At 40.3% G+C, this 24,507-nt stretch overlaps 1 protein-coding gene across 3 annotated transcripts in view; it reads left to right on the top strand.

Moving 5' to 3' along the window:
- The window catches only part of LOC307127085 (tripartite motif-containing protein 16-like), a 27,007-nt gene extending 3,791 nt beyond the window's left edge, over window positions 1-23,216 (top strand). The window contains exons 4-14 of one of the 3 annotated variants that reach the window (XR_013816597.1): window positions 1-7; window positions 1,486-1,631; window positions 10,355-10,416; window positions 10,607-10,645; window positions 11,358-11,940; window positions 18,209-18,304; window positions 18,402-18,635; window positions 21,514-21,673; window positions 21,827-21,874; window positions 22,104-22,888; window positions 22,992-23,216. The exon at window positions 1-7 is cut by the window's left edge and continues 120 nt beyond it. Coding sequence is in view for 2 of the 3 variants with exons in the window: in XM_079818074.1 (XP_079674200.1) it covers window positions 1-7; window positions 1,486-1,631; window positions 10,355-10,416; window positions 10,607-10,645; window positions 11,358-11,940; window positions 18,209-18,304; window positions 18,402-18,635; window positions 21,514-21,673; window positions 21,827-21,874; window positions 22,104-22,633 (1,905 nt within the window). In the remaining variant the exon portion in view is untranslated. The other 2 variants (XM_079818074.1, XM_079818075.1) reach the window with 2 other exon arrangements.
- The last annotated feature ends 1,291 nt before the right edge of the window (window positions 23,217-24,507 follow it).

Raw genomic sequence — 24,507 nt, forward strand, 5'->3', positions numbered from 1 at the left:
ACCATAGGTATGTTCAGACTTTAGCTGATGGTTATTGATAGCTGGTACTTGTTTCACAAACAATCTTTGCAACCACACAGTATCATTAGTTCTAGGGCCGGCCCCTAATAGTCGACAAAACGTTAGTGGATGGAAAGAGGCTTAGTCGACCAAGATTTTATTAGTCGGTTAGTGGCAGAAAAATATTTTTGGTATTGGGGTTCTGCAAGGAGTCAAGGGGAATGAAATCTGAACTCGTCATTTGAGTAGTGGACTTTCAGGAAATATGCTCCTGGCTTGAGTGCTTGAAGGATTGTTATTACATTTTTTTTTTTTTACAGTACAATAGTTGTATTACTATATAAATGTTAGCCCTAGAGGGACATTTTTAATTATCTATAAAAAAGTAATTGGATCAAGAAATGACTGATTTGACGTCTGGCCAACACTAACTAATCAGTCAAAATAAGGTTTGTGTTAAACTAACATCTTGTGTGTACCCATTTAAGTACTCGTTTTGTTTGATTGTATTATTAATATGCGTATCTCTGGACAAAGTTCAATCTTCACAGCTGAAGCATGTGCATTACTTCTACCTCTTGAAAAAATAGAGAAGGAACAACAACGTATCTTTTTAATTTGCACAGATTCTAAATCCTGCCTACAAGCACTTGATTCTTTGAAAACTGAACATCCTATAATTACCAGCATAATAGGAAAAGTGGACTCTTTAAAGAAACAAGATGTTAATATTGTTTTTTGTTGGATACCAGGCCATATGGGTTTGACTGTTAATGAACAAGCAGATAAAGCAGCAAAGGAAGCACTTCAGTTGGAAATGACAGAATGTAAAATACCAGCATCTGACGTTTAACCCATATTGAACCTGTACATTTACAAGAAATGGCAAATGGAATGGAACGAATGTGTAAATAACAAATTATATGAGGTGAATCCAGTTTTAAATCAAGGAGTTATTATTTTGAAATTAGATATGACCAGGTTGTATATACGAGATGCCGATTTGGACATTCAAGACTCATTCATATTTATTGAACGGGGAAGAGAAACCGGTTTGTGATCTGTGTAAGAATTTCACGAGTGTAAAACATATTTTAATAGAACGTCCTTTGTTAAATAATATTAGAGAAAGGTTTTATTCAGAAAACACATTAATGGACATTTTTAAAAAGGTTTCTCCTGGAGTAATTTTAGAATTTCTGTCAAATATTAAATTGAAAGATTCTATGTAATTGGTGTTATTATTGCTGTTGTTGTTATTGGTATATATGCCTGATTTTGTATAGTGATTGTTTTTAGGACAAAATTGTTAAATTATTGTAAACAATGTATTGAAGTGATACTGCTGATTGCCATGAATATAGCCATTGTTGCTGTTATGGCATTAAATCATAAATAAATAAATAAATATTATTAATATGCAATCTACATTACTGATTTTAACTGATGTATCACACTATGAATTTACCACATCTGTCCTGACAGACACCATTGAACGAGAGATGCGGAAATCATTCCGTATTCCAGACGAGAAGGAAACCAGGCTATGGAGCAAATACATGAACAATGTGTTTGAGCCGTTGAATAAACCGACCAGCACCATTCTGGAATCTGGACTCTTTAACGAACAGGTGAGAGATTCCAGTGTCATACCTGCTCTGTTTTCCGTGTATTGGCAGATGTTAAGACCACAGTAGGGATGGCTCGATACCACAATTTTGTCTTCGGTACGGTACCACAATCTAATACCGAAGTACCGATATTAAATCGATACCACACAGGGTCTGAATTTTGATGCGGGTATTGCGCATAATTTTACTCACTCTCGCAAGTTTTGGGTTTATGAAGCGGGAAATTACCGCAAATGTTAATTATTAAATTAATCAACAAAGATTGTCACATCAATCAGTCATTTGGAAACTTTTTTGTAAGTAATTTCAGCATTACACCTCATCGCACCTGCACTATAAAAGCAATTTGCGCGCTCAGATTCAACACTTGCGGGACAACTGACGGAAATCCCTGCCCACGTCTTTTTAAACCTCGCCAATTTGAACATGCAAGCGATTTTATAGCATTTCGTAACACATATGGGATGAGAGCTCTTTAAGAGAGTTTTCTTTCCGCTCATGCCAACAACAAACACACACACACACACACACACACGCGCCTAAAGGGCTCGCGCATTCCAAATTAAGTTGTTTTTCCTCAGTCAAATACACACAAAATTATGTCAAAAATGTCAATCTTTAGTGAGTAGTTACATAAACACAGTTGGTTATGTCTTTCGCGGATGTAAATAGTGTAATAGTATGGGTGCAAATATTATGAGGTCTAAACATCACTGGTTGAAACGAACGCTGGAGATTTCTTTATATTTAAACAATACGATCTTATGTATGTGCGTTAATCAGTGTTAAAAGAAAAAAGTCTAAATTAGATGGTTAGAATGATGCACTCACCTGTCGATCTCTTAATGTCTTACAAGACAGGAATTAAGTGACGATGCTTGGCAAGGTTTGATGGTTCTTCAGCAGTTTTATAAGCAAAGTAATTCCAAATTTCACGTCTACTCTCTTTATTAATGAGTTGTGTGCGTGTTGAGTGAGATTCAACTGCTGTATTCATCTTGTTCTGTTGCCACATTTGCCGGTTTCACGTCAGTTTGGGTAGCGCGCTGCCACCTAGCGGTGAACTTAGGAACAGCAGCATATACCGAAATGAGCAAAATCATGATATCGTACCGTTTTAAATAAAATATATACCAGTATTTTTCCAGTACCGGTATACCGCGCATCCCTAGACCACAGATGTGTTTGATTAGTGCATTCTGGTGGTGCTAATACTGTATAGGTCACATATATGCCATATTGTGGAATTTGCTGTTTCTTCCTGTACAAAAGATTAACTTAAGTTGTCAGTCATTGTGACGACAGAGAACTGTCTAATCATGAACGGCCCATTTAAGGTTAGACTAGTCCACTCTAAATCTTTAATTTTGCTGTTTGTTTTTTTTGAGCCCTTCAGAGGTGGATTTACTCCAATGCTTTGGATCATTGTCTTTCTGCATAATCCAGATGTGCTTGAGCTTCAATTTACAGACCGGAGATTCTATAGTGCATAAATATTTGAAAAATGTCCTACTTTATAATTGCGAAACCTGCAGGAATATGTAAAATTATGCGAAATGCGTGCAATCCGGCTCTGAAATTCAGGCCCTGATCAAACTACAAAAGATATTTTCATAAGTGCTCTTTATATTTCTCCCTCTGAATCTCCTTACTACAATTAACCATCCCCAAGTGTAGATAACTTTATAGAAATTATTTATCCTCATAATGGAGATGGCGTAAATCTGGCTGTAGAAACTTTTCAACTTGGTTCTGAGTGTTGTTAATTTCCCTGGCATATGAGTTAGTTGACATGTAGTCGCAAAGTTACTTATAATTAGTAGAATGTCTAAGGTAGACCATCAAAATAATGTGTTACCTTGCTTTTTATGGTGCTGTGTTTTATATTACATTACAGAGCATAAAACATCCTTGTGTTTACATTTAGATTTATTTAGACATTTAGCAGTGAAAGGTTGCCTATCGGCATATATATTTCATACTTCAATAGGGGTGTAACGGTACACAAACCGTTTCGGTACAGGGCTCTCAGTTCGGTGTGCGTGTGTACCGAACAGTTCCGAATGCAATATTGAACAGTTAACAGTCGGCTTGTTTTAAAGGGGTCATAGAATGGTACATGCACTTTTACAAGTTGATTATACGGAAATGTGTGTTGGCAGTGCCTGTACACAACCATCCTATAATGATAAAAATACATCCAGTGTTTTTTTTAAATCTCCTTATGTTTTCCCCTGTCTCAAATCGAGCCATCTGATCGTGTGACGTTACACGGTGTACGCCCCTCCCACGATTGTTGATTGACAGCAGCGTTTCAACACAGACCCGCCCTGAGCGAGCTGTCATCAGTCCGCCATTGTTGATACGCTGGAGCAGAATGGCGCCTAAGCGATTGTGGTGTTGTGTTGTTGGGTGTAATAACGAACACAGCAGTCATTTTGATGTTCCTAAATCCGAACCGCTGAAGACCCAGTGGCTGCTGAGTTTTGTTTTAGAAGGGAATATTCCCCCCGATCAACGTCAATGTTTGCGCGAATCATTTCTCAGCAGACTGCTTTATAAACGAGGGTCAGTATAAAGCAGGTTTTGCTAAGAAGCTGCTCTTGAAAAAAGGATTGTGTTCCTGCTGCACCTCAGGAAGATGTGAGTGTAACGTTTTATTAACCTTTATATTAATCTTTGCAAATCGCTTGCATGCTTCACGATGAATGAGGCTAAAGTTTACAGGGTAAGTTACATTACGGCATGCTTTCTGTGAATGACGTTCTCAATATAATTCATAATCCCACGTTTATACGTGAACTACTCGTTATGGTTGTTATTACAAACTATGTACTCGGGTGATAAAGTTAACGTGGTAACAATACACTAAGCTTACTTTTGTACATGGTTTATAACGGTGTCTGTTACTGATTAAGAAGTAATGTAAAAAAAAAAATCTTATAACATAACATCAATCTGTCAGTGAACTAACGTATACATGAGTAAACACATGGCATTCGTATCTCACTACGCTACCCTGCCAGTACAAAGATAGATCAAAGTGACATGACGTTAACCAACCATTCAGAAACGTCCTGTTCGAACTTCGTTGGGTTTGTCATCTTGTTCCTGCTCCGACTCCGGTTCAAATTGATACGGTTGCTCAGATGTGTCCTCAGAGACTCCCGTTGCCATTATTTCTCGAAAATATACCCTCAAATGTTGTCAAGGCAACACTCCACGTGTGTTGTGGTGTTGTGTCGGGTCGAACCGAACGCCCCACAGAGTAGAGGGGCGGGGTGAGCAAAGCTCATTATCATTTAAAGTCACATGCACTGAAATTATTTGCTGAAAACAGAGCTGGTTTTGACCAGGTAAAATTAGTGTTTTCTTACAATACTAATGAGAATTTTTAATTAAAGTATATTACAAACTTTTCATTTAGACACTAAAGAATCATATTAACTTGTACAAAAATGGCATTCTATGACCCCTTTAAGCGCGGAACACACTTCAATCCTAGTTCCCACTGGAACATATTAAGTATTCAGTTCATTTTATCACGAAATTCAAACGATAAATGCCGTTTTGACGCTCTTTAATGTGACGTGACTGATCACTGTATAGGCGCGTCAATTAAAGCGGCCGCGGCGCGCACGAGTGAACGCGATCAATCATCTCTTCCAGAAGAATAAACATGAATTAATATTTTAAGGTATGTTGAGGATAACACTTACTGAAACATATCATATGTCGTGTATTCGCTCAATCAGTGTTTCAATCGTGGAAAGAAGTCAAACAGCTTGTAAGCAATGTCACGCAGCATCATTTGCCTCAGAGTCAGAAGCCATTCAGTCCACAGCTGTTAATTCACTTGAGAAATCAACTCTTTCACTAAATATATGCACTATATATATATATATAAATTCTACTTAACCTGTTAGTGATGTCTTGATTATTTAATGCTATGTTTAGATAAATCTGTCATGAAAAGGACAGTCACTAAGATTATATTTCAACAACGAATTGGAGAAAAAACATAATTTTATAATTAGATTTAGGAGTTAATGCAATTTTTTTTTTAAATGACTTCGATTTAAAAAATATATATATAAATAAATTGGCCTTTATTTTGAAAGGACCGCTCTCATAAAGTTCAGGGCTTCACCCTCAGCCAATGACAAAGCGCCTTTATCCATGTTCCGTCGAGTGCAACTTCCTTCCCTTCACAGCAGCAGCGCTGTCATTTCTCCCTAAACCTAAACTTAACGTCAGAATCAGTGATTGTTGTAGAAGGCAGTGTCTACTGTTGCTAAAATGCAGGACGTGTTTGGTGATAAAAAGAGCTATTAAATGCACAATAATCCACAGAAGAGGCGCTGTTTCCAACTTCAAGGTGGCTTGTGTGTGTGTGTGTGTGTGTGTGTGTGTGTGTGTGTGTGTGCGCGCGCTGTGTGAGAAACGGACCGACTTGCACATTATACATTAGGCTTCATGTGCGCGTCTAAACCATCAAATACACAACACTTAGACTATGTCAAAATGACCGGATTGGAGAGCAGTCACTTAAACACAGTTTATGTCGTAAATGGTTTGGAGAAATGGGAGAATATGATATTATTAGAGCTGCATTCGGTCTTAAAGGGGCAGCGTCTAATAAACCTGCTGACGATTGAGCCATTAATGTGAATCAAACAAAAGGCAAAGAGAAAATATGCCATACCCACATAACTCAAGTAGGAGCAAGGAAATAACAGAAGCCATTCCTTACCATCTAACAAAAGATATGGTTCCAATATACAACGTAGAACGTGACGGATTTCTAAAGATGATCCATACATTGGACAAACGCTACTCAATACCATCCTGCAACTATTTTGAATGTTGTATGACGTTTCAATTAGCCTATTTAGAGCCATATTCACTGCAGTGCGTTACATTTCTATTTTTGGTAACCTAGTTGAATGCTAATTGTACAAAAGGCAAGCAGTTAAAGAGTTTCTTCTTTATTCATTGAAGCCTCTATGTTTACAGGCTTGTGGTGATGTGCAATCTTCTGTGCCAAAACAAATATTTTTGGTACTGCCAATTTGTTTTGTCATGGTTCATGTGTGCAATAAAACATTACACTTCATGAGAAAAAAAAATCGTTGCAGAGAATCGTGATATCAATTCTAAGCTAAAAAAATCATGATTCATATTTTTTCCAGAATCGTGCAGGCCTAAGCTGAATATAGGCTCATAGTTTGGGCTCTGTTGTTAACCTTTAATATTATAGTAATAATGTGCAAGTAAGGGCTCCTTATACAGTTTACAGCATTATCTTTCAGAAACTTTGTTATAATTTAATTTAAGGACAGAGACCATTTTTTCAGTAAACCACGGTTTAATAAAAAATAAATAAAAATACATTTTTTAAAACTGCTGTACCGAACCGTGACTTCAAAACAGAGGTACGTATCGAACCATCAGTTTTGTGTACCGTTACACCCCTATACTTCAACATTTAAATTTATCCATTTTGCAGACGCTTTTTTCCAAAGCGACTTACAAATGAGGAATACAGCAAGTGATTTATCATGAAAAGGGCAAACAAATACAAGAAGTGCTCATAAGCTAGAATAGGGAGAGATTCAAGGAAAGTGAAAGCATAGAATTCGATTTTTTTTATTTTTTTATCGAATTTCACACTTTTTCATCTGGCAATATAGTTTGGAAAAGGTCCAAGCAGTAAAATGTTTACAAGTTTATCTAGCAAAAAAAGGTTAGCTAATTTAAGTGAGAATAAATGACTTGCTCGTCAGAAATTATATCTTCCGTTGGATCAACATCCCATTCTTCTTCTGAGGTGAATTCAAGTCTTATTCTTCACAGCACAAAACAATAAATTCTTCCAAAACAACAAATGTGAAGTGTGGGGTCTTCTCCTGAACCATGAATTTGACAAATGGGACAAAAATCTAACTGAGTTCTGTAAGAGTAGGAAGGACTAGGCGAGGCAAAACGGGACCAGGCAGGGCAGGACAGGACAAGAAAATACACAGCAGGACACAAGTGGGTACATTCGACAATGATCTGGCACAGGACGGAGAACACATGAAGAATAATGGCTCGTTTCAACCGAGTGGTACGGTACAGTAGTGTTGTCACGATACTGGAATTTCTAACTTCGATACGATACCTAAAAAGTATCGATATTCGATACCATTTTTCTATACTTGTCCGTCTATTGAAAGTCTAGGCAATTAATTTTCTTCTGAAGGGATCACTTTATATGATAAAGCTTTTTCTCATGTATAAACGTTGATCAATTACCATTACAATTATTTCACAAATATTTGCTAACTAGTTGTATTGCAATAGCTTGCATACAGCACAAGGAAGCTTGATTTCAAATTGAATTTAAAAAGACGGGTAAACGGTAATAAAATGAGAACAAATAAACAAATGACTAACAATAGCACAAATAAATACAATAGAATAAAGATACAAATGAAATAGACTGCTTTATTTTTTCAGGTAAGTCTAACAGTATTCAGGTAAGAAACTGAATTTTAAAAAGCAAAGTAATCAAATTTAAAATAACATTGGATAATCTTCATTATAAAAAATTGAATACAGATGAATCCATTAAAGTTACACAAGTTAATCAGTCAAGAGCAGTAAGTGATCATCTTCATCTTTTTGTAGTTTGAATAATAAAAAACTACTGTCCCTTTAAGACCTGACGCACTCATGGATCCCAAATAATGTTCCTGTACATTCTTCCTGAACTGGTTACGACCATTAATAATGTATAATGTATTTGACCATTAATAAGCTGGAAAAAGGAGCTCATGTTTGCACTTGTATTGTCAGAGGCGGCTTTATTACGGTATGTGTGTGTGTGCGCTTCAGATGCAAGCGCGAAATCTGCGGGAATGAGTAGAATTAACGTTATGTTAATGTACTGTAGAAAAGGAATATTGTTTCAGATATTTCAGTATCGAAACATATCGAAAACTATATTTTTGACAACAGTACAGTACGATTTGAGACCCTGATCCGGCTTGTGTTTCCACCGCTAACAGTACCTTAATGATAGGTATGGTGTAGCGAACAACGTCATTCTCGCGAGAAGAAGAAAGTGACACTGCAAACAACAGTGGAGGACATGGTCGCTGAATAAAACTCCCACAAATACCACGGTACAACGTCGACATTACTTAATCCTATGACCAGTGTTCATAACAGCTACCTTATGCATACGAATAGCCTACAACTTCGCTATTTGCAGCTCCCTAAATCCACTGGCAAGCAGTTTTATAGACGAGGCATTCAGCATTTGCGTTTTCCATTTGGACGCACAAACTTGCTTAGCTATAGTTGCAAGCACATATAGAGCACGTGTTTCCACTTTCAAAGTGTATGGCAATATTTGAACTAAGTCAAACAGTTAAAAGATGCTTTGAAAGTTTTAAAATGTATCATTGTCTTGAAGAGCAGATTCCAGTTTAGTAGGGATGTACGCAATGACTAGCCTAACCCCGGTAGTATAACAAGCCTAAGCAAGCTTAATTGTTATACTAGTTTGACATGACATGAAAGAAAATGGAAAAGTTTTGTGTAAGCTTACAAAATCCCTCCTTCACCCGAGTGGAGATTTATCTGAAGCCTCCGCGAGCTCCAGAGAAAACCAACGCATGCAAAACCTGAGGGAAAATGAAATGATTTTGTTTTGCTGCAGATATACACTTTTCTAAATAATATATTAATTTCAAGATATAACATTAACGGGACAGTAATTTAAACATAGCCTTTGTTATATATATATATATATATTTAAAGCAAAACCTTAAATGTGCCAAAAAATGTAAACAACTAGTATTTTCCAAGTCGTCTTGCAGCAGCACTAACGTTTAATCGACTAGTCTCTCACATCCATAGCTCAGTGTCATACATTGTAGATGAAAACAGAAACGGGCTCATAGCTGATAATGGAGAGAGTTTTCTTTTCATCAAAAATAACCAGCCTCTCACTTTTCCGAAAAGGGCTGTATGGCTATGATAACATATAATAATTTAATTCAGTTGTTCTGCTACTATATTGTGTGGTACTGGAATCCACAAGAATGTTACAGGTTACATTTATGTGAAATGGGCAGCAGTGCCATGTTTGTTCAGGAAAACACCAAGTTGAATGTTAAAATGTCAGCAACAGCATTTACTTTGTTACAGTCAGAAAGTGAAAAACATCTGATGAAAATAAAACATTGTTAGAAGAACTGTAATGGCATTATTAAGTACTCGTATCAGTACTCGGTATCGGCAAGTACCCAAATGTAAGTACTTGTACTTGGTCTGAAAAAAAGTGGTATCAGTGCAACCCCAGCCGATACACGTAAAAATCGCAAATATTGGCCGATATATCGGTCTAACATTAAACAAACAAACAAAACAGCCATGAGCTCACACACAACTTGACATGAATATGCAGCCAATGAGAGCTCTCCGACTACATGATGACACAAAACATGACAACCTTAAAGCATGAGCCGTGTGCAACACCGAACACAACACACTCAGACAGAAGAGAGTACGAAACCCTGAAATACTTTAAATAGGCTTATGTTTTTTTATATATATTATTACTTTTTTTTGTTTTGGGAATATGCGCTGGACAAGCTCTTGGTATGTTTTATGAGACACTTCCACTCCAATTTGTTTAGTTTTTTCTGCTATATTTGTTTTTCTCTGTGCAGGTAATAGTTGTCGAACAGAAGAATGAAGATGGCACGTGGCCTCGTGGCACTTCAACCATTAAGTGAGTGAGCTTGTGAATCTGAAATATTGATCACATCATTGTTTTAGAACAATACGCTACAGTGAAAGCACTTTGCTTTGGCTCTCTTTTGCCTTCTGGATGTCCTTTAACTCAGTGGTACTTCAAGGGGGTAGACACCGTTGTGATAATGTCATTTATTGTAACTCATGCTTGTCTTGTCTTTTTGAAGGTCATCTGGTCCGTCCACTCCCTCTGCTTTACCAAAGAGGTATGTGTGCTCATAAATTAATGATCATGTGATGTAATCATGAAGATATTGCTGCTGTATTGCTGTTGCTCATGGGTTTGTTTGAGTACTCATCCACTCTGATGGCAGTCTAGGACCTGAAATTCACTTTGGTACTCGGGTGTACATATTAGGACATCCTTAGATCACTGTGTTAATTCTCAGTCATTTGGCTGATTGGGCTGGTTCAAGCAGGTTTTTTGGCCGGGGTAAGCAGAAACGCAGGAACCTACGTCTTTGTACACTACTGCATTTAACATTCATTGCGATAGGGATGGGATGGGACAGTGTGTGGCAGTAGTTGTATAGTACTGTGTAATCAGGCCTGTTTAATCGATCCAGGAGTAAGGCTGTCAAAAGTACTAGTACTTCTGTAATAGGAGGTACTGAAATTTCAAAAGATTCCACATTTAATTTCTTCTCTTCTCATTTTAATTTAGTTCAAATAAATAAAAAAATACCAAGTTTACAGTCAAATCTAACATCAAATCTATGCATGTATCAAAATCGATATACATTTTTTTAAATCGTGATCCCAAGAAGATTCTAAATCATTTTCGCCCGTAAAAAAGCTATTTGCCTGTTTTATTACATTCGTGTGAGACTGAAGAGAACAAAACTGTTGACCTGGTGCTCAGAAGAATACTGAAGTATAGTTGAGTTATTGTGTGTTTGTTTCTCTCTTTGTATGCAGTAAAATGGCAGAAGCCAGAATTTCAGTTGATCAGAACGAGTTCCTGTGTCCAGTGTGTCTGGATCTCCTGAAGGATCCAGTGACCATCCCCTGTGGACACAGTTACTGTAAGGTCTGTATTACGGGCTGCTGGGATCAGGAGGATCAGATGAGTGCCTACAGATGCCCTCAGTGCAGACAGACCTTCAGTCCAAGACCTGCTTTAGCTAAAAACACCATGCTGGCTGAAGTGGTGGAGAAACTGAAGAAGTCTAAACTTCCTGATGACTGTTACGCTGGAGCTGGAGATGTGCAGTGTGACGTCTGTACTGGAAGAAAACGCAAAGCCGTCAAGTCCTGTCTGGTGTGTCTGAACTCTTACTGCCAGAATCACCTTGAACAACATGAGAGTTTGTTTAATGGAAAGAGACACAATCTGACCGATGCCACTGGACGACTGCAGGAGATGATCTGCCAGAAACACGACAAGCTCCTTGAGGTTTTCTGCCGCACTGATCAGAAGTGTATATGTGTGCTGTGTATGATGGATGAACATAAAAACCACGACACTGTATCAGCCGCGGCTCAGAGGACAGAGAAACAGGTATGAACGTAAAACTAGGCACTGAATAAATAATGTTACCATTTAGGCTTGTTTCATATGTTCATGCATTCACACATCATCTTCTGCTAAGTTCTATGTGCAGCACAAATGCAATGTTGAAATAGTGTAAACATTTTATTAACACAATAGTTGGTAAAATAGGTTTTGGCAACAAAAATAGGCAACAAAATAATGGAGTGATATATTCACCCGTTCTTATGGGTGACGCAATATACTGGTATTGGAGATAACCGTAATATAAAGGTACACATGATAATATGACACATAAATAATCCCATGCCAGTATCTGGTTGACATCCCAGTGTACAGAATGTGGCAGTCTTATACCTTAAAGGGTAACTAAACCCTAAACCAACTTTTTTTAGTTAATGATCTGTAATAATGGGGCTTTATTAATGCTGTTCATTGATTCGAGTAAATGTTTTGACATTTGAGTATAAAGTGTTTTAATTCTTTAAAATATGGTGTAAAACCGCCAAAGTGCTGCCCTCTTAAGGTTGAAAGGTGGCTACTGCAGTTGAATTTTCCTATTGGACGTTGTGGTACATCGTGACGTAGGATGGTACCTCCAACGGCTCACTATCCGCGCCCCTAGCGCGAGCTCACCACGCCCTCAGAAAAGTTTCCCCCAATCACACGATGAGAACGGCTTCACTCCGGTATGAACTGTCATGTTACATGAAGTAAACATTATGAATGAAACTCACTTGACACATGCTTTAACATTGTATTGAAGGAAATACGGTTAAATAATGCAGTTGTCAGTACACGTCAGGCTTTTCTTGCGATATTATTGCCGCCCGTCATGTGTAACGTACAGATAATTTTCATACATGAGACACACTTTCAAACCCTGACACGCAAGTGGTTGCCGCGGACGCAGATAGATTAGGTCAGTTCTCTTGCGCGGCTGCTTCACTAGCATCGTCGGCATCGGGAGTTAACGCAGTTTGAGCAGCGGCTCGCATTGATTAGGCTCCGGGTTTGTGTCTACAGACAATCCACCCTCCTCCACTTCAGGTGAAGGTAGGAGAAATGACCGCTCTGTTGCAAAGCTGGCGTCACTCCAGTCATTCTCCATCTCTGCGACTCGTGAGTCAGACAGCTGTCAATCAACCCGTTACTGCGGGTCTCAGGTGCACACTCTCCGCTCAGCCGCGCCCTCGGTTCGTCCCCTCTGTGTCCGCCGGGCTCTGCCCACTTTTCCAGCATTTTTTGAAAATTGCCAGTGGGTGGAGTTAAGCTCTGAGCAGGGGTTTAGTTACCCTTTAATGCTGGTTGCTACCTGTCATAAAACACATGCAGAGACAGCGAGTTGCTGCTACTGCTACTTAAAAACATGGCATCAGATATAATGGACGAGACCACTCAGACTCCAAGACAGTTCAAAGTTTTTGGGATTCTGTGAAAATGACTCGTTTATCAGCCCGGTCTGCAGCTCATCAAAGGGCATCAAAACCACCAACCTGTTCACCCACCTCCATCTCAGTTATCTTGCAGATTTGGTCCCTGTATAGAGAGTGAATTGCAATTATTTTGCTAGTTCTAAAACAGGAAATTTTACATTAACCTGTTAAATGCTATTGGCTGAGCACAGTCCCGTGTCGGCTCCAGCTCCAGAGCTCGGTCAAGAGCCCGCTTCAGCTCCAGAGCTCGGTCATGAGCCCGCTTCAGCTCCAGAGCTCGGTCAAGAGCCCGCTTCAGTTCCAGAGCTCGGTCCAGTGTCGGCTCAAGAGCCCACTTCAGCTCCAGAGCTCGGTCCAGTGTCGGCTCAAGAGCCCATTACAGCACATGAACTCAGTCCAGTGTCAGCTCAAGAGCCCATTACAGCACATGAACTTGGTCCAGAGTCCGCTCCAGCTCATGAGCATGCTCCAACCCAAGAGTTCGCTCCGACCCTGGAGCTCAGTTCACAATCTTCCACAACTTCCAGGTTGTGCACCAAATTAACCACAGTGCAAAGAAGGTCCTCCTCTTGTGTGTTTGGACCTCACACGGTTCTGCAGGCATCCCTGAGGTAATGGTGCCAAGTTGATGGCTTCCTGCCCTCCAGATGCCCGTCTTATCAGCTGGCACTCCCAATGCACACTGGTCAGATTGCACTCCAGACACTCCGCTGGCATCCCACAAAATTGCCAGTCCTCCAAGCTGGCTGCCACGTCTGCCCTGGATTCTAGATCCGCTGTGGGAATCTTCAGTCCTGTCTGCTTGACGGTGGTGGTTTTCTGCTCTGCCATGGGGATTTTCTACTCTGCTGTGGTGGTCTTCTGCTCCTCCATTGAAGTCGTCTGTCCCATCTGCTCAGCTGTGGGGTCCTTCATCTCCACCCATGCTACCCTAACTCCCTGCCGGCCCTGCCTGGCTCTCTATTCCCTGTTAGTCTACAGTACCACCACACGCAGATGGCCCTTCATCCCTTCCCATGTTCCGTCTCAGCTCTCCTCCACTGTCCTGAACTTTAAATCTAACACGTCTTATTTATGGTGCCAGGAGCCGCCTTCCAGGGAAATTAAGCATCTATATTTACTTTACCTGGCTGATATCTGATGTCAAAGCAGTAGTCACACAATTCTCCCACCAAGCAGTGGCATAGGTTGAATGGTTGGTTGAAATCTGGGTTGGCCAAAACTGGTGGCTTTATTAACATGCCAATCAGTGTTTCAAGTGTTCTCTGATGTTCAATTTGCCACTCCACAGGAGTCAGGGAAGGCAGGTGTTGGCCTTTGGTCTTTTGACTGGACTGAACTGGTGCCACTCCTGGTTTTGTTTGGAGTAGTTCATAAATTGGTTTGGCTACACATGAATTATCTTTGATAAAAGAACGATAGTAGCTTAGGAAACACAAGGAGTTTCCTTACATCACCAGTTGTCTGTGGAATGCGGAATTTGATTGACAGAACTGCTTTAAAATCTTTGGGATCTATTTACACACCGTTGGTGATTACATGGCGACCAACATATTCAAACTTTGTGGTGGAAGAGCTCACACTTCTCAGGCATGAGCTTGACCCCATGACGTTGGAGGGCTTGAAAGACTTTGTGGATTCCTTCCACGTGTTCCTCAAAAGGCTTGGCATAGAATTTCATCAAGATATGGAATGCATCATTCCCCCTGGTCAAGAATGCTGAACCAATCTTGAATTCTTGGCAGAAGGTACCTATCTGGTACAGTCTTTTTATTGACAAGGTGATAATCAATACACAGATTCAGCAAGTCATCCTTCTTTCTCACACAGACCACTAGGGCAGAATAAGGGGAGCTAGACTTCACTATTCAACCTTTTGCCAGTTGATCTTGAATGCAGTCCTTGACTTCTTTGAACAAAGACTTGGGAACTGATGAGTAATTTGCATTTGCAGACTTGGGATGCAGCTGATGTCACTTCCATCATGGGTAAAGGCTTGAAACTCTAACAGCATTTTCCTGGACACTGTTTGGTGGTCATCACTCAAATGACTCTACAGGTCTACAGGAGGAATGCCAAAGTGACTAGTTTTCTTTAGTAGCTGAATCCGTTGTGCCCTGGACCCTCACATGACACTTTATCTTTTCTGGCAGTTCAGCCTCCAGTACTTCAAAAATTGGCTGGAGATAACCAAGGAACGTTACCGGACAGGGTAATATCATATGTGGAATTGTTACCAATGGGGACAGAAAAATGTGGACTTCTGAAAAACTTGCTAGAAAAGGAACATTGAGAGGTTGGGGTTATCATTTCCTTGCAAACTAACAGTGATGATGGCCCTACCATCAAATGGAATTAGGTCTCCATTTACTGCATACACTTTCAACCTGTCTGTGGTTCCCATCAACTCAGAAAATGGTCTTGTGTTTACATTGGGTAGATGTTGTCTTTCCAGGCACAATCAATTAAGCTGACTTGAGCTCCAGTGTCAAGCAGAACACAGACGACGCCATTGCCGCCACCCTCTATCTGGCTCTCATCCACCTGGACAAAAAGGACACACATGTAAGAATGCTGTTCATAGACTTCAGTACTGCATTCAACAATTATTCCTCAGCACCTGGTTGGAAAGCTGGGCCTGAATCCCTCCCCCTGCAACTGGATCCTGGACTTTCCTGTCTGAGAGATCTCAAACAGTCATGATCAAGCCCCTGAGCACAGTCCAGTGTCAGCTCCAGCCCGTAAGCACAGCCAGTGTCGTCTCCAGCCCCTGAGCACAGTCCAGTGTCGGCTCCAGCCCCTAAGCACATTCCCTTGCAAAGTCAACACCATGTCACTGAATAGAGACAAAATGATAGATAATTTTTTACTTTAGAAAAGCATTTAACAACCACTCTCCTCTGAACATCGACTGCTCATCCATGAAGATTGTCTAGAGCACCAAATTCTTTGGTGTTCACTTCACGGAGAACCTCACCTGGCCTCTTAACACCAGCTCCATAGCAAAGAAAGCCCAGTGGTGTCTCTAGTTTCTAAGAAGGCTGAGTTAAGCCAATCTCCCACCCCCCCATCCTCACCAAATTCTATAGAGGGACTGTTGAGAGCATTCTGAACAGCTGCATCACTGTCTGGTTCGGTAATTGCCCCATCTCGGATCCCATGAACCTTTTGTTGAATAGTGAGGACCGCTGAGAAGATCAGTGTGGTCTGTCTTTTCGCCATCACAGACATTTATGCCACACGCTGTATCCACAAAGCCATTTGTATTGCAAATGACCCCACACACCAACTTCTCACCCTCCTACCACCTGGCAGAAAGTACAGAAGTATTTGGCCCTCATGGTCAGATTGTGTGCAGGGTTCCCACGCTTCTTGAAAGCACTTGAAAGTTCTTGAATTTCAGACACATGGATTCAAGGCCTGCAAAGTACTTGAAAACAAACATAGGTCCTTGTAAGTGCTTGAATTAAGCATTAACTACATTTCGTTACAGTAGCATGGTGCTATTACAAAAATTGGTCTTCATGCGCTGCCAAAGCCAGAACAAAACAGCATTACGGGAGGAAACTATTTCAATATATTTCTGCTGTTCCATAAGCTCCATCTACTGTCAAAAGCCCTTTTCGGATGGTAATTGTTTTTCGTGGGGTCGTCAGTGATTTTATTGCCGCCCAAATCCAGAATGTCAGTGTTTTTCTCCCACCACCCGCGTCTTAAAGCATTTTAAAGATCTAGACTTTCCTTACTGTAATGCTGGCAAGTATTTACAAGAGCAATATTTCTTCACCCCTCAAAAAATAAAAAGAAGAAAAGCACATAAACATTTGAAATGGGCCGTTATTACGGCAGCAATTATATATGTTAAATATAATATATGTGCAGGTCTTAAAAGCATTCAAATTGATTTTTAAAAAGGTACATGTACAGGTGATTTAATAAATAATTTTGCATATTTTTAATGCCTAACAATTAACTTGTCCATGTCTTTTCATTTAATTGGAAAATTCATGTTTACAATGTTATCTTTATATTTTGATGTTATAATTAAGTAATGATTTAAAAAAAAAGAAAACTAAAACTAGTATGAAATAAATGTTAGAAGCAGGAATAAGAGCTGCAAACTGCATCTCTCGTTAACATTTTCCTCATTGGAAATTGTATTTTAGTTGTCAGTATATGCCTTAGCGTTACTGCATTAATGATAGACACAGGTACAGTAGGTATTTGATATATTGGCAGTAACACACCCACCTTTATCGTATTTGTTGTGCTTGATTTAAAATAAAAGGTGCTTTAAAAAGTCCTTGAAAGTCCTTGAATCTGGTGTTCATGAAAGAGTGGGAACCCTTTGTGTGACAGTTACTTCCCCCAAGCCTTCAGACAACAACTACACTCACATGCATACATCCATATTAAATAAATCAATCTCTACGCATAAACTCGCAGACTGTGCACTATTAAAAAAGTAATTAGTGTGCCACTTATGTCATTTAAAATTGTCACATACTGTTTGCTCAGGTATGCACACATGCACTTAATCTAGTCTTCTATAGTGTGTGTGTGTGTGTGTGTGTGTGTGTGTGTGTGTGTGTGTGTGTGTGTGTGTGTGTGTGTGTGTGTGTGTGTGTGTGTGTGTGTGTGTGTGTGTGTGTGTGTGTGTGTGTGTGTGTGTGTGTATAATGTTCAACCCTTCAGTACTTATTTTTAGTTATTTTTGTGTTCTCTTGTGTAACACAATGAACCTGGAGGACCGCTGTTTTGTTTTGCTGTGTACAGGCTATATAGAGCTGAAATGACAGCTGAATCTCTCTGACATTTACTGTTATTTATTTGTCCTTTAGCACCAGCTGAAGGAGACGCAGAGGTCGTTCCAGCACAGAATCCAGCAGAGAGAGAAAAATCTTCTACATCTGAGAGAGGCTGTGGAGTCTCACAAGGTGAGTCTGGAGAAGAGGAGTTTAAGAAGTCTCAGTTAGGATTCTCCTCTTTCAGTCACACTGAAGCCCACTGTGATTGTGATGTGTGTCCTAACAGCGCTCTGCACAGACAGCAGTGGAGGACAGTGAGAGGACCTTCACTGAGCTCATCCACTCCTTTAAGAGAAGCCGCTCTGAGGCCACACAGCAGATCAGAGATCAGGAAAGGGCTGCAGTGAGTCCAGCTGAAGGACGACTGGAGCAACTGGAGCAGGAGATCAATGATCTGAGGAGGAGAGACGCTGAGCTGGAGCAGCTTTCACACACACAGGATCACATCCATTTCCTGCAGGTAACAGACATCTAGAAGAACAAGAGACTCAGAAAAACATTTAATGAGAGCAGAATGAGCCGTTGACTGAAGTATTAATCTGTGTTCGCTTATTATATAATCATCAGTCAGACTTTCATCTAATCATCATCTTCTGAAAGAGACTACTGATTCCCTGATCAGTACCCTGAATACTGAACAGCGTCGGGAGGGTTATTTTTCAAATGTAGTCCGTTAAAGTTACAAATTATACATAACCTTTATGTGTAAATTTATTAAGCAATATCAAAGTACTTAAATATGAATTTAAAATAAAACCTAATGAAAACTATTATAACTAAGCAATCGTGAGTCGGGAAGCATTGTGATGAACAAATAAGCTGTGTCTCAACCTGCGTCTGAGGAGAAGGATTGTAGAGGGGTGTTCTTGTGCGTGCTCTAGCAGGGGGCTCTCTCACGTGAGTCACGACTGGCAACAGAACCAAGGACTATAATCAAGAAGCACTCAATATAACGTTATGTCAAAATTAATTGGTTTTAAATTTAAACCATTGTAATCCTGAAAGTATTCCCATTTTTTACCAAATCTAACTGTATTCTGATTACTTTGTTTTTTGACAACTGTAACAAATTAGTTACCAATTTTTTGTATCCTGATTACGTAACGGCGTTACACCTCAACCCTGCTTCTGAACTAGGGAGCTGATTGAGGTGCACCCCTGGTCTGTTCTTATGTGTAGGTGTGTTGTGCTAATCTCTGTCTAAAAACGTTTGGCCTGTCTTCGTCTTCCTGCCTGCATGCACCCGAGACAGATGACTGGACCTACATCATGGATTTAATAGCTCAATTTATCTCGGTGGGTCAGGAGTGCACTGATTTTCTCACCTTTTCCACCAACTTCTGTCGTCTTCCATTCACCATCCCCTTTGTCGAAGAGACCCTGAAGAACCTGTTTTGGATTGGGGGTAATTTCCATCAGCACATTGACCTCCCAGACACCACCAGACTGAACTGGAGGGAAACTGTCATTAGGTGTCTGGAGAGCGTCCGATCCTGATCCAGGACACAGCCAGACTCAGAGCCTGAATCATCTCCATCGACGGTGGAGTACTCGTGTCATCCCCCACAGACGTAGCGCTACCACCCGCCCCACCACGACACATCAACCAGAGCCAAAGAGAGCAAGGACAGAGCTGACCCTTGCCCCGGAAGTGGAGCTCCATCACGAACTGTGTTAAACTTACCATGAGTCTGTCAAGTATCCCGTCGCCATCATAACCGCAAAGCTCAGCTAGTCCTCCAGCCCTGCTGCGCCCAGGTGTCTATAGCCCTGCACCGTCTCCGGGAGTCCCTGTGATGTCGAGCCGCAGGTCGTGCATCCACCTGTTGTGCCCATGTGAGAGGATCCTGTGGCTTCACCTCCCGCCTTCGACCTCTTCGCTTCCTCTCAGCTTGTCGACCTGTTGGCTCAGTCTTGGCTCCACTGGAGACCCTTGGACTTGAGGCTCAACCAGGTTCCCTCGTCCTGCCGGCTCCCCCATGGTCAGTCGTCACACCACTTCCGCGATGGACTTACAGGCCATCCCCTGCTGCACACTGGCCCTCCACCTCTACGGCTGCAGGGGGTTCCTCCTTCCCCTCGGCGTTGCTTCTGTCCTCCGTCACACCAGCTTCGCCTCAGCCCTCGGGGACTCTAGTTCTACCTACGACGGTCAGTGATGTAGCATTGCTGAGATCTCAAGAGCCAGCGATGTTGCTTGAGTCCATCGGCTCTCCGTCTGTGTCTATGGATCTATCTGCCAAGTCTCCATTGATTGTGCCTCAGATGCTGTCAGTCCCCGCTACACCATCTCGGCTCCTCCCCTCCTTGACTCCTCCATGGACTGTCGGCATTGGGGAGCTCTGGGTCTGTGCCATTGACCAACCATCATCGCCGCCAGGAGATCATCGTCCCACCATCACCATCCCTTGGTTTCATCGTCCTGCCATCACCATCCCTTTGCCACATCCTGCCACCTTCTCTTCTGCTTCACCGCATCGTTTCGCCATCTCCCCTGTCCGCCATCTCCTATGCCACCATTCTGTTTAGTTCTTGGACTTTCAGTTTGTTTTCATTTGTCACAGGTTTCTTTGATCTGACTCGCGCCACTTGTTTGTCTCCATAGTTATGTCATTATTAGTTAATATGTGTCAACTGTGTGTTATCTATCATCCTTGTTAGTGTTTCTGCTTTAATTGTTCCTTTCCCTGCACTCCTGGTCTGGCCAAACAAGTTTGATAAATAACAGTAGTTTTAAAGCTGTTGAGTGAAAAACATTTGTCCAGCATACTTGTATATTCTCAAATATCAGGGTGGCACACCTGCAAACATGGCTCTTTTATTATGAATTGACAAGGTAATAATAAGAATGAGTAGGTTTATCTCTCTCAAATGCATGTAAAAATAGCAAATTTTAACTATGGGTAGCATGAAACGCTTTACATGTCAGGTACGACTACAGTATACACCGATCAGACATAACATAATGAAGTGACAGGTGAACATCTATTCATCTATTCATCATGGCACCTATTAGGCAGCAAGTGAATATTTTGTCCTCAAAGTTGATGTTATAAGCAGGAAAGCGTAAGGATTTGATCGGTGTATACATACCACTATTTGGTTGTACCGCCTGACAAGTCAAAAAATTAATTGAAACGCTTTGAAATGGTTTTTAACTACTGAAACTTGTTTAAACTTTGTTCATGAAAAGAATAAGAATAACTTTTTTGAAGCTTTTTTTTGTCAATGATCGAAAGTGCTGGATTGAGGAAAGTTACTAAAGATCAAATCTGACAGTAGATCAGGTTATTGACTGAAGTGTGGAGGTGATGAGCTTTGATTTCTGTTTCCTGTAGAGTTTCCAGTCTCTCTCAGCTCCTCTTGAATCTACAGATGTCAATGATAATCCCTTCAGTTCTCTCTCCTCTTTTGATGGCGTGAGAGAATCTGTCCATCAGCTGAAAGACAAACTGGAGGATTTCTGCAAAGAGGAACTGAAGAAGATCTCTGACAGAGGTAAAGTCCTGGAGATTCATCTGCTCTCAGAAATGATCCTCCATCATCTCATATCATGTAGAAGATCATATTAGAAATGTCTTGGGAACGGATGCAGGGATCATTTTCTCTTGTCATAATAATCACACTCTTCATGTCTGTTGATTTCCACAGTAACTTCCACCAACATTGTTCCCAGGACCAGGGACGACTTCCTACAATGTAAGTCACTGAGAAAACAAGCAGAAAAAGTGTTCATGATCTTCCTGGAGAAGGAGAAAGAAAACATGACAGAAGAGTTTAGAGTTGATCATGTGAATGATGATTTGCACAGGATATCTGGTAAACTGTACTGAGACACTGCTGATATATTCAACATGAAGAGTTCAGGTACATTAAAAGATATGACAGATTCTTAAATCCTGATTCTTATGTGTTTTCTCTCCACCAGATTCCCAAAAGTTCACTCTGGATATGAACACAGTGAATAAACACCTCCATCTGTTTGAGGGGAACCGAGTAATTACCTGGACTGACATAGAGCAGTCGTATCCTGATCATCCAGACCGATTTGATGAGTATCAGGTGTTGTGTGGAGAGAGTGTGTGTGGACGCTGTTACTGGGAGATTGAGTGGAGTGGGAGTGTGTTTAGTTTTGTGCCTATATCAGTGTCATATAAGAGTATCAGCAGGAAGGGACGGTCTAATGAGTGTTTGTTTGGATGTAATGATCAGTCCTGGAGTTTGATCTGCACTCGCTCCAGATACTCATTCACACACTATAACATAAAGACTGAACTCCCTGTAAAGCCCATCAGTCGTAGAACAGGAGTGTATGTGGATCACAGTGCAGGAACTCTGTCCTTCTACAGTGTCTCTGGAGACACAATGAGCCTCATCCACACAGTCCAGACCACATTCACTCAGCCACTCTATCCTGGGTTTGGGGTTTATACTGGATCATCAGTGAAACTGTGTTGATGAATCAGAATAGACTGTAGAGAGATTCTACCCATAATGCTTTGTGCTGCATGATAAATCAGTGACAGTGAGATTACATTTCTATTCATTACATTTAATCCTACAGCTGAACTTCTGTCACTAAAATAATAGTGGTTCTGTGCCACAGAATAAATGTGTAATAGTGATGTGCAGATTCGGTTATATCCACAGACACTGCGGATAATCCTTGGGTCGGGTAGGCCAAGGAATACAAAAAAAGTAGTCTGATTGCAGGTGATTTGTGGGTGGATGAGAAATCATTAATGATGGAAATATTAACTACAAACTGTACAAAATGTGTTTGTTTGTTTTTTTTTTGTCGGGCACGAATTTGCAGACTCTCTTTGATCTGTGCAGTTGTGGGGTCCACTGCAATGGAGGCAAAACTGATCCAAGAGAAATTTCAAAAAGGAAAATGAAAAACAAAAGGAAAAAGGAAAAATATAGTGTGGGAACATTTTAGTGAAGTAGTTAACCAGGACCAATCATGTGACGGGTATGTGATTTGTAACGTTTGTGTATGTATATGACAATAAACTAATAAAGACTATATTCAGACTTCTCTTGGGCTGTATTTATTTATTTTTTTGTGTGTTTTTGGGAAGTTGAAGTGTCAGAAACCATGACATTCCAATTTAAGTGTGAAATGAGTAAAGCCTGTGTTTAGGCTATTAAGGAAATGTAATTTTTCCAAATAACTTTTTAACTTTAAATAAATGTTCGGGTTTAAATAGAGCCTACTTCACTGTAATGCTACATTATTAACACACACACCGAAAATTTGAATAATTGTAATGTGACGATCAGGTACGGTAAATCAAAGAAAATCATAGTTTCCAGTCATTCAGCTTGAAGATAGGGATACATCATGCTAACATTGTTGAGAGGAGTCGAAGCGGAGGTCTGTGCAGAAGAATTGTATGGTTCTTGTGGTTTTTGCTGAGGATCTGTGCCAATGGCTGCCTAGTCAACGAGGTCTTCACGGGGCTCATCTAGTTTTTCCATTTATTCTAGATTTGAACCATGCCAATTCAATTCCACTAATGCCAACATAATTTTCAAGTCTATTCAAAAGAATGTTGTGGTCGATATTATTGAAGGCAGCGCTAAGATCGAGTAACACTAATAGAGAGATATATAGCCACGATCGGATGATAAGAGTAAATCATTTGTAACTAATGAGAGCAGTCTCAGTACTATGATACGGTCTAAATCCTGACTGGAAATCCTTGCAGATACCATCTCTTTCTAAAAAAAAGGAACATAGTTGTGAGAACGCTGCCTTTTCCATTATTTCTGACAGAAAAGGGAGATTCTGTAGTTAAGAGTTGTGAACTAATTCTCTAGGATCAAAATGGTTTTATAACAGCCAGCTTGAAGGTTTTTTGGACATATTCTAATGACAATGATTAAATAATATTAAGAAGAGGATCTATGACCTCTGGAAGCATCTCTTTTAGTTGCTTAGTCGGTAAAGGGTCATACATATTAATTCAACAAGTTTAGACTATTCTTTCTCTTCTATATCTTTGAATGAATTACATTTTTACTCAGGGTCTCTATAGCATGAAGTGTGATGTGATAAAGTCGTTACTGCTGTGCTGTTTGGAAAACGTCTGGGGTTGAAGCTTTATTTCTTGTTAATTTTGCCACTGTATCAAATACGTAGGTTTTCTTCAAAAATAGTTGAAAAGTAAGCAGATCTAGCAGATTTTTTTTAAAGCTCTTTCGGTAGGAAGAAATGCTATCTTTCCACGAAATGTGAAAAACCTCCAGTTTTGTTTTCTTCCAGCTGTGCTCCATTTTTCTGGCTGCTGTTTTAAGGGCCAGAGTGTGCTCGTTGTACCACGGCG

Source organism: Gobio gobio (genome assembly GCF_949357685.1).
Source record: "Gobio gobio genome assembly, chromosome: 5".
Lineage (NCBI taxonomy): Eukaryota > Metazoa > Chordata > Actinopteri > Cypriniformes > Gobionidae > Gobio > Gobio gobio.